The sequence below is a fragment of the Rhizophagus irregularis genome, chromosome 2, assembly GCF_026210795.1.
Source record: "Rhizophagus irregularis chromosome 2, complete sequence".
Taxonomy (NCBI): Eukaryota; Fungi; Glomeromycota; class Glomeromycetes; order Glomerales; family Glomeraceae; genus Rhizophagus; species Rhizophagus irregularis.
In genome coordinates this window covers 3634365-3646059 of record NC_089430.1, presented here as the reverse complement: position 1 = coordinate 3646059, position 11695 = coordinate 3634365, and the positions used below count along the sequence as shown (strand labels likewise).

At 25.2% G+C, this 11695-nt stretch overlaps 1 protein-coding gene across 1 annotated transcript; it reads right to left on the bottom strand.

Annotated features, from left to right (window-relative positions):
* Window positions 1-3238: 3238 nt before the first annotated feature.
* On the bottom strand, window positions 3239-6401 carry OCT59_012164 (uncharacterized protein; the record flags this gene model as incomplete). The annotated part of the gene is made up of 4 exons (XM_066134287.1): window positions 6243-6401; window positions 5670-6048; window positions 3499-5552; window positions 3239-3411 (listed from the first exon to the last, which is right to left on the bottom strand). Exons 2-4 carry the CDS (start codon window positions 5960-5962, stop codon window positions 3239-3241), a joined length of 2520 nt encoding a protein of 839 aa, XP_065989566.1. The 5' UTR covers window positions 5963-6048; window positions 6243-6401.
* Between the last annotated feature and the right edge of the window lie 5294 nt (window positions 6402-11695).

The following is an 11695-nucleotide window of genomic DNA, read 5'->3' as shown; positions in this document are numbered from 1 at the left end:
ATACTTAAAATATGCTGAAAATACTCTCAAAATATATTTTTAATGTACTTGTTTTTTGCCAAGTACTTAAATTATATTTAAAGTATACTTAAACTAGAATTTAAGTACAATATAAGTGTATTTTTTACATGTTTAAAATATTCTTAAAATATACTTAAATTGAATTTTAAGTACATTTTAAAAATATTTTAAACATGTAAAAAATACACTTATATTGTACTTAAATTCTAGTTTAAGTATACTTTAAATATAATTTAAGTACTTGGGTAAAAAACAAGTACATTAAAATATATTTTGAGAGTATTTTCAGCATATTTTAAGTATATTATAAGTATATCACGAATTAAAATTGATACTTATTTTAAGTATATTTTAAGTATATTTTAAGTATAAAAACTTTTCATAAGGCATTTGCATTATTTTTTTTATAAATTTTACATAATATAAATATAAAAAATATTTGTACAAAGTTTTAAATTTCACCCATGTATATTTATTTCTGCCTATTAATTTTTGTTTGATAATTGGCAAAAAATTATGAATTATTGTATGAATAATATACTATAAAAATATTAAAAAAATTATGCTAATAATTATATAATTAAAATTATATGATAATTCAATGTTTAGCTTAGATTTCCATTATTTTTTTGCTAAAATGTTTGTAGCTTTTGCAATAAATTTTAAAATCCGAAATTACAGAAGTCAGAAGGCGATCAAAATTATTCGGCCAGTTTATTTTGCTAAAATTTTGTTGATCATGATGTGTTAATATCTATATCTATATTTATATTTATATCTATATCTATACTATATAATAATTGTTTTTGTGTGTAACCATAATGTTTAGACTACCCTGTATAAATAAATTTGAATTGCGTAACATCGCTCCTATTGGCACTTTATCACATGACATTAGTACACCAACTTCCAAAAAAGGAAATTTTGCTTCCCACAAAAATAGGGAATTTTGGTTTCACAAATACTCCATAAAAGGAAATTTCTGCACCGATCACATAATTCTGGCCAGATTAATTATTACATGCAGGTCACGCTTTTTTTATATGTATGTATATAGGGATAGGATCGGTTCGATTACGTAATTTTGAGCAGTTTTTAAAACTGATTAAAATCTCGTGAGTTTCGAACTTATATGAGCCAAAAATCTTATTGGGAATAGAGAAACACTAATATTTTTACAATAAATAAAAAAAAAAGAAAATTTATAAGTCAAAACAATTTTTAATAGCTTTTAAAAATTGAACTGAACTGGTTCTGAACCAGTTCTAAAAACTGGTTCAAAATATGATCAACATCAAAATTATGATGATCATGAACCAACTATTGATTGTTAACCAATCAAAATTTTTTTAATTCATAATCAATATATGTTCAACTTGTGTCTTTAATTTGACACATGTAGCTCATATTTTTCTTAATGGGAACTGACGTGAAACCGACGGCGAACTGAAATGGAACTGAATGATCTGTCTCCATCCCTATATGTATACCGTTACAAAGCAACAGGTTAACGGCTAGTAATATAAATAAGATATAATTTTATGTTTATAATGACAATTATAAACAAATTTCAATACTTCATATTTTTTGAAAATAATGAAGTTACCTATTATATGAATTTTATAAATTTTACAATTTTGTGTAAACAAACTTAAAAATATTAAAAATATCATAATTTTACCAATATTGATCTGATTGACCTGTACTTACCACCATTCAAATCATCTCAATGAGATGGATCAAAAGAGCTATAAATTGTAAAATTTCAATCACAGAATCAGAACATATCGTAGGTGACATTTAGGCTTTTAGAGCATAATCATGTGATGAATATCGATCTTACAAATATTAAATTATTACCATTCAAATCCTCACAATGAGATGAATTTGATAAACCCAAAATTTTAAAATTTCAATCACTAGATCTCGAAATAACCTTAACATACAATTTTAAATTTTAAAATTCATGAATTTTGCAAACTCAAAAAATTTTATAATTTACATAGTATTATATTTGTAATTAATATGCAATATTATGGCATAATACTTTTTCAACATTATGCTTGCATACCTTATTAAATTTTCTGATAAAACTACTTAAAAAGTACTATGTTAAAGTTGCATTAAAAGGTATTTCTCCAGAATATTATAAAAATCTATCAATAGTATATCTCATTAAATTGGGAAGTTATTTTTGCAAATGGAGATAGAATTTATTATTAAAATTTTATCAAAATTAGTAAACAAAGACATAATGAAATTGGTTAACTTTAAATTTTTATTATTGCTATATTATATATATATAAATTTTTCCAATTTGAAAAGTGGCTGGATAATTCTGATCATCCTCTGTATATGATTGGCAAATAATCAGCAAGATGATATAAGTATTTCTGTCATGCTATTTATATATTAGTGTGCAAAATACAGATCACGTGTTTATTATACTTTTTCAGTAATCTGCATAAAAAATTTTCTTTTTTTGGAAATTTGTGCAACAAATTTTCATTTTTACTGAAAATCAAAAGTTGATTTTTAGGTTATGTAATGTTGCTTTGATTTCCAAAAATGGAAATTCAAGTGGAATTATAAAATTTGGCCGAAATTATAGGCATGACATATAATATGTGATAAATAAGGTTTTTCTTTACTGAAAAAATTCGTTTCTAGAATAAATAGTAAAAATGGAAAACTAGAAGGATGTGACATGGGTGACAAATTAAAGTCACATAATTCATATTTCGCATACTAGTGTATTTTAAGAAATTTTCATTTTTTTCAAATATATTTTCAAATTGTAATTGTTTAATATTTTGAAATTTGTTTTAATTGATATTTTATAATTAAAAATAAGTAATAATTAATTACAAAATTAATTTTTTTTATAAAATCAAAAGTATGATTATGATTTTCTAAAAAAAATTAAATACATATTTAATGATATACAAAATTTTGTTACTTTCATAAAAAATACATAAAACTACAATTTAAAAAAAAAATTTTAAACAAAGAATCATAAGTATATATTTATTATACCACTAATCCATCATGTCAGAAAAGATTTTTCATAATTATATTATCAAAAAAAAAGATGAAGAAAACTTTTTTGCTTAAATAAAAAAAAGTGTATTTATATAAAGTTCTTTTTTTAAATAAAAATAATATATTTTTATATTATAATACCTTTCCCTCTCTTTTGTAATTTAACTCCCCCCAATTACGCATTTACAACAGTTAATCTTCTTTTAGGTATAGTCATAACAACAACTTCTCTATTGTGCATATCTTGTTCTAATTGGGCTTGTTCAGCTTCTTCATCCATTTCATCATCTTCAATTCTCATTCTATTAGAAGATGGTGCTGGACCATCTCTGCCATTTCTGTAATTTTCTTCAAAGTCATATTGTTTCGTTTCATTAATTTCACCTTTACCACAAGCAACCTTGTGCATAAATAATACAAGTAAGCTATTTCTACCTTTTGGATATCCGTACCGAGCAGCAATAATCCAAATTAAATAAATAATCATCATAAATCCAATAAATATGTAAAAAGTTAAAGAGTCTACAACTCTTGTTTTAATTAATGATATTCCAATATATATTACCGTTGAAATTAAAACAAGTTGTGCAAATATGTGATGAATTCGTCTTATAATAATTGCAGTTGATGTATCAGACGATGTGGTTGATGTTTGTAATCCGCTTCTAGACACAGCTGTACTTTGTGATGTTCTTCTTGAATTTGGGATGAATTGTAAGCTATTATTTCTTGACCCTTGAGAAGAATGATTCGTAACGCTCTTTCTTTTTTCCATCCAATTATCCGAAGATTTTAACGGAGGCGATTGGGATGGAGTTTCTCCTCCTGGTACCAATCGATTTCCTGGTCTAGAAACTTCAAATGATTTAGCCGTTTTTGAATTTGATTCGGAATTTCGCCAATTAAAAAAATCTGTTAATTTAGATCCGACGCCTCCTTTATCATTAATTGAATCATCATTTGCGAATGAATCTGATTCATATTTTTTACTTGCAAATAAAGAAATAATCGCCATTAAAGGTACAAGTATATACAATAATACTAATAATACTAATCCTATTAATCCATGAGATGTATTAAAATGCTCGGATAGTTTTTGTTTGTCTTGAAATGCAATAGCAAATCCATAAAACGCTGTTGCATATGAAGTTACTATGAATATTGTATATAATCCCGCTATTGCCCATTTCTGATTTGATCCATATCCGAATCTTATAACTGATGCCGCTAATGGTAAAAATGCAAAACTAATTGTTGAAAAAGTCACGTGGCTTTTCGGTGTCGTTGATTTGCCGAAATCATTGGAATCACTACTATCGCTATTTGAACCACTATTTGTTCCTGTGTTAGTTCCCGTAGTGCCACCAGGTTTGACTACTGTACCGCCTGTACCATTTTTAGGTTCTGGAACACATTCAAGGAACTCAATAGGTAACTTGGCTGCACTAGCTGTAGCTCCCGAAGTAGAATTATTATTTAATCTCAATATCCATATATCATTTAAATTATTTCCATCCATACTTTCTCCCCCAAACAATAAAATATCTGTGGCCGCAAATCCAGGAACACCAATCGCCGATGGAATAGGAGCCATTTGAGCTCCTATTCTTTGAGGTGGATATCCCGAAATCTGATCTTTTTGCGGAAGAACACGAACCCAATTTCCCAAATCGGCATCAAAAACACCAACTTCACCAGCTGGCCCAACAGCTTTTCCATCAGATGAACTTCCACCATAAACTATTGCTTGATTTGGATATGTTATAGCAGGATTACTATTCATAACCATGGCAGCTCCTGATCTCGCACCTAAACAAGAATTTTTTTTACTCCATAAAGGTGTTGCGGTTTCTACTTGCCCATTGGTATAATTACTTCCAAAATTCAATGTATAAGTATCTGATGTTGCGCATTTCCCTTCAAGTTTGTCGCATCCCCCATATAATGCCAATCTTTTGTTTGGTAGTATTGTACCTGCAACAAAAGAACGCCCTGCAGGAATATCTGAACCACTTACAACTGGAACTTTATACCAAGTAGCTGATAAAGTTTTCAAATTAGGAGAAAGGTTCCCAGTTGTAACAAGAGCGTAAAGATCAGTAAAAAAATGAGTTCCATTTGTTCCATGACTTGACCATAATGTATTTGTTAATACAGTTTGAGATGGGGTCGCTAACGTCGTATCAATTCCACCAATACTACCATACATTAAAGGCGGTATTTCACCACTAACCGCTTCAACTTTTGTCCATTGTTTATAACTAAAATCAAATGCCCAAATATCATTATAAAGCACTTCTCCGGGTCCCTGACCACAAGCAATAATAAATGCATTTCGATAAGATGAAGCCTTATCAACTCCAAAAATCATATTTGATCTTGCTTCCGGAGTTTGTGGATTAAGAAATCCAAAATCAGATAGTGTTTTCCATGTATTGTCAGTTAAATCTAATAAATAGGTTGCTCCAGATTTACTCCCAGTCGGCGTTCTATAAATAAATAGAATTCAAATTAAATGACGTCAAGACATTTACTAAGCCACAAATCACTCTATATTAAGAGCTACGATAACTCCCTTTAAGTTATTGCTAAAAAATAATACTTACGTTCCGCCGAAAATTATTGCCAAGTTACTGTCTTTAGAGTATCCAAAAGCGAAATCTTTTAGTCCAGGCGGCGATGTACCTCTCAAGTTAGGTCTCATGTCTATCCATTGCATTATGGGTATAGCAATAGTTCCATCTGAATCAGCTTGTTGAGCATTTACTCCAAATGATGCAATTTCGCAAAAAAAAAGAAAACATATTAAACATAAAAGAAGTGAATAAGAAATATTATTTAAAAGGGACAAAATTTTCGAAGTTATTTTCGTATTGTCTGGTAGTCTAAGTTGTATCATTGTTATTTAAAACACAACTCAGTATGTAATGGAATGAGCTAATTTGATTCGTTAAACGCAATTAAATAGGTCCAAACCGGTCCGTTCTTTTTTAAAAAAAAACAAATTAAATTAAAATAATTAATTTTATGAAAATACAAGGAAAAAAGAGTAAGAAGTATAAATATTATACAATGGATATGTATAAATATGAAATAAAGTTTTGTTTCGTTGTTCACAAATACGTTTCTTTACGAGCATGTATGCAATTAAGTGTATTAAAAATAGAAGTTAATTCAACCTCAGTATTGTCCAATAAAATAAGGTATCGTGATAACGAAAATTTGGCCGTCGAAATGAGCACGATCACTTTTTCATGTAACTTAAACCGTTAATAATATTAAACAAATACAGAAGAGACAAAACTTATATGGTTTTTCTCAATTTTTCTAGTTCTGTCTGGAGGAAAAAAAAAATTTTTAATTGTAATAATCATAATGTAAATTTGTATACACCAAGTACTGTGATACATTAAAAATAATTTCAAAAATAGTACAATATTTCCAAAAGAGAAAACTATTTTTGTAACAATTTTTGCGTTATACTAAATATATTTGAGTAAGTATCTACCTCAATAAAAGTCCATAAAAGTAATCGTATCGCAGTAACGTGACTATTGTTGGACAATGATCGATTAACGATCAGCCGTTCTTTAATTCAAAGAAACTTATATGGCTTTAGCAATTGTTGTGTTATTCTTGACAAGTAATCTAGAATACAAAAGTATAAAATATCTTTGAATGTGCATTCGAATTTCACGTTATAAAAAAGGTTCTGACTTTGTTAACATTGCATAAAGCATTCGAATTTTTTGGCTAGCACGTTTTTGCGCTGGAATAAAGAGAGCAAGATAGATTTCTTTCTCCAGGGACACTACAACCCATCACCTTGGTGAAAGTTTTCATCTTGAACAGATCTTAATAAAGACCGAATGGGCCAGATCAAAGATCTCATTAAAGAAAATAAAAGAGTTTTCTATAGCAATTGGTGATTGAAAAATAATGAAATACAATTCATAAGATTCATCTCGATGAGGTAAATCTAACAATAGTTGTTTAATTTAAATTGAAGTGATACAGTCCCCTGCGAAAATAATGGTGGTAAGAATGAACATAGGATCAGCGGACATCTCTTTTTGCCGATCATTCGCCGATCATTTAACATAAGGCACATACATGTGTTTATTTAAAGATCAACATTTTTAAACATGTTAACAAAATGGTATATATTATTTTTTCACAAAAATCGAAATATTATTGTCATTGAATTATTTATTAAATTTTATATTAATTTTATATTTATAGTATAAATTTAATTTTATAATATTGTAAATTTTAATAGCATTAATTTTTTAAAATTTTGTGGCATAATTTCATAATTTATAATCATTAATTTATTAGATTATATGATATAACTTTATTGATTTTATATTTGATTCATAGTTATAAAAACCTGTATTATAAAATAAATTACTGTATTATTTTTACTATAGCTTGTATATATAATACAGGAAATATTTATGTAAAGTTTTAAGTTTAACTCATAGTATTCATTTTATCTATCAATTTTTGTTTATTGATTCTATATTATTATATACATTACCTGAATAAAAATAGTGAACCCTTCTATTAACTTCAAATTTTTATAATATTAATGTCTGAATTAATATATAATCACAACAAATTCAGATAAGTATATATATTGAATTTTCATTAATAATTTATATATTATATTATTATGAAAAAATTGTAAAAAAGAAAATTGAACCAAATTGCCAAAAATTTATATTATTTTTGCATTACTTAAAATCATATATTTTAAAAATAATTACTTTAAAAAATTAACATATCTTTCTCTTTTTTAAAAAAAAATATTAAGAGCATGACTGATATTAACTTTAAAAAAATTTTTATTATTAAATATTAAATATTATTATATATAATAATGGGTTTAAAATTTAAATACATCTGCATTTAAATACATCACTATAGTATAAGTTAAAAATGAAGTTTTAAACCTTTTTTACCATAGTAAGTAAAGTTGTAAAGAAGGCAAAAATACATATATAATGTGAGTTTATTTATAAGTGTATAAAGTATAAGTTGTGTTTATTCAAAAAAATCAGAAATTCACCAGTATTATATAAAATGATCAGCATTTTTATTATATAAAAATCAAAATATACATACTATCCAAATTATTTTGGAATGTCATAATTATAATTTGGAATGCTATAATTCATTCAGTTTATATATGATTACTATGTAAAATGCTAAAATAATTTGAAATGCCATAATTAAATTTGAAATTTACTTATAATTACAGCAGCCCAAAATAATTTGGATAATATATATAATTCAAAATGCAGATACATTTAAATTTTAATTTTTATAATAATTAGTATTATACAATTATTTTGGCTTTTAATAATTCAATTTGAATAAATTTTTTTTTATTTTATAAAACTAAATTTGTAAAGTTAAATAAAAGCTATAAATTAAAAAAAGTTCATTAAAATTGGATTATTAAAAGTAAAGATAATTGCATTATAATAATTATATATAAAAATAATTAAATTATTTATATTTATATTAATTATATAGGTCTGATTTAAAGTTTAACTTGCTCATTTTCTTTCAAATCAACTGATTTCTGACATACTCTAAAAAAAAATAAAAAACTCTTTTTATTATTACTATTTTCTAATTATTGTAATTTAATATTATTTAATAATAAAAATTTTTTAAAAAAATATGTAAAATAAAAATTTTATTATATTTTCAAATAAAGAATAAATTAAAAATTATAATTTTAAGAAATAATTTTCAATTTTTAAATAAGTTTACTTATAAGTAACTTTCTTAAATTTAATAATTCTTAAAATTATAATTTTTAACTTATTCTTTATTTGAAAATATAATAAAATTATTATTTCTTATATTTTCTTAAATTTTTTTTTTTATTAAATAATGCTAAATCAACAGTAAGTAAAAATGAATGCAATTAATATTTAATTATATGTAAGTAATAGTTAAATAGGTGGGTATTTTTAAAAAGAATAGTAAAAAAATAAAGGAAAAACTCCTGAAAATCATGATAAAAATTATTGTTTTTCTAAGTAAAAATGTGTAGAAGTAGTAGGCAGAGAAATATTTAATAAAAATTATATTGTTTCAATATAAGTAAAGAGTATTAAATTAAACATTTTTTTTTAAAAAAAACACAATTTTTATATGAAATGAAGAGAGTGGAAAAGAGTTTTTTTTTAAAGTTTGAAAATAAAATTCTGTATTCTATAATTAATTTTAAATTTTATAATTAATTTTGCCTCAAAGTATTTACTTCTAAAAAGTACTGCATGTATATTTAAAGTAAGTGATATAAAATTATTTAACAAATAAATCATCATTCTATATTCTATATTTTTAAAATTTTCAAAACAATATATAATAATATCTCAAATATTTTTCTAACTATTAAATATTAAATCTAAAATAAGATTAATTACAGTTTGTTTTAGTTTTTGAGACAATACTTTTTTATTTTCAAATAAATCATAATATAATATTTTTTAAAAAAAAACAATACGTTTGAAATAAAATTTCTCTACTACTTAAAGAAATATGAAGTGGTCTAATTAAAGAAATTGAACTTAATTTTGAAATTTCAGATACTATTCTTTTAATATTAATTCTTAATATTATAAGTCTTTTTATATTTACTTGTTCTGGCTAATTAGCAATTATAAAAATAATATAATAATCTAAATATTCAGTATTTTCTAACCTTTTAAATATTTTAAATAAAATGTTTAAACATTCAATATATAATCTTTAGTATTATATAAAGCTCTAAACGGTTCAGTTCAGTTCCATTTTTCAGTTTTTTTCTGATTGGTCAGAATCTGTTTTGCGTAATAACTCACCATCCAGTGATCGTAGAAACCCAATCAATAGCTCGTTAGAATCGTTTTGTTGAGACGGTTTGAATGGTACTAAAATTATCCTTTTAGCATTGATAGATGACGAGTTATTTTTTGAAAAATTGGTAAAATCAACTCTCTATCTATCAATTCTAGAAGGATGATTTTAGTACCATTCGAACTATCTTGACGAGATGATTCCAATGAGCTATTAATTGGATTTCTATGATTACTGGATGGTGAGTTATTGTGCAAAATGGATTTTGATCAATTAGAAAAGAAGTCTGAAACTGATAGTTTTGGCATTTTTTTTTATTTTACATGTAAAAGCGCCAGAATAATTAGTTCTAGCATTTTTCCTTTTGATTTTACATGTAAAAATGCCAAAACTGATAGTTCTAGTATTTTTTTTTGATTTTACATGTAAAAACGCTGGAATAATTAGTTTCAGCATTTTTTTTTTGATTTTATATGTAAAACCGCTGAAATAATTAGTTCTGGCATTTTTCTTTTTGATTTTACATGTAAAAATGCTGAAACTGTTAGTTTTGGCATTTTTTTTTGATTTTACATGTAAAAGCAACTAGAATAATTAGTTCTGACATTTTTTTTTTGATTTTATATGTAAAAATGCTGAAACTGATAGTTTACAGCATTTTTTTTGATTTTACATGTAAAAGTGCCAGAATAATTAGTTCTGGCAGTTTTTTTGATTTTACATTAGTGTTCTGTACAAATCAAATTTCTCCTCTAAAATTCGATTCAATTTGGACTCAATTCAGACTTGATTTGACCTTCAAAAGTTATTATCTCAGGATCTAGTGATCCAATTTCGATGATTTTTTTTAAAATCGATAAGTCTCATTGCCCTGATCAAAATAAAAAAAGATTGTTAAAATCAGACTGTTAGATCAAAAGTTATTCACAAAATACGTTTTTATTATTCGGGAATAATTAGGATCACACCGTATCATGAATTGATTCGTGCAAAACACTATTTTACATGTAAAAGCACTGGAATAATTAATTCTGGCATTTTTCTTTTTGATTTTAATAGTTTTGGCATTTTTTTTCAATTGTATATGTAAAAATGCCAGAATCATTAGTTCCAGCATTTTTCTTTTTGATTTTATATATAAAAATGCCAAAACTGATAGTTTTGGCATTTTTTTCGATTTTATATGTAAAAATGCTGGAATTATTATTAGTTTTAGCATTTTTTAATTTATTTGCCCAAATATATATCAGATCGACGGGTTGGGTCGGTATCGATCATCTTGATACCTTCATCGAATCATGAATTTGATGTCTCCAACCTGAATATTTCAGGTCGTCCCGTCAGGTCTTTGATACATTTGTCAGGTCGGGTTGCGGCTCTAGTTAACACTAATATTTTTTTTATTTTTTAAGTCCAAAACGCTGAAGGTATAGGTTCAGAATTCGATATTTCAAAGATATACTTCTTCGAAATAATTTATTTTTTTATTTTTTTAACTAGCGAAACATTTATTAATGCTTCATTTTAGATTCAGCTAGGTAGCTCCTTGAAGATGAAACTCAATATTTCAAAGGTATACTTTAAGTATACTTCAAAATAATTATTTTTTTGTTTTTTTGACCAATAAAACGTTTATTAATGTTTCATTTTTTTTCTTTTAGATTTGGCTTCTTTAGACGGCTTCTTGACTTCTTGGACAGACAAAAATCAATAAGACATTTTGAAGGTATATATACTTCAAAATGTCTTTCTTTTTTAGTTTTTTTTTTAACGA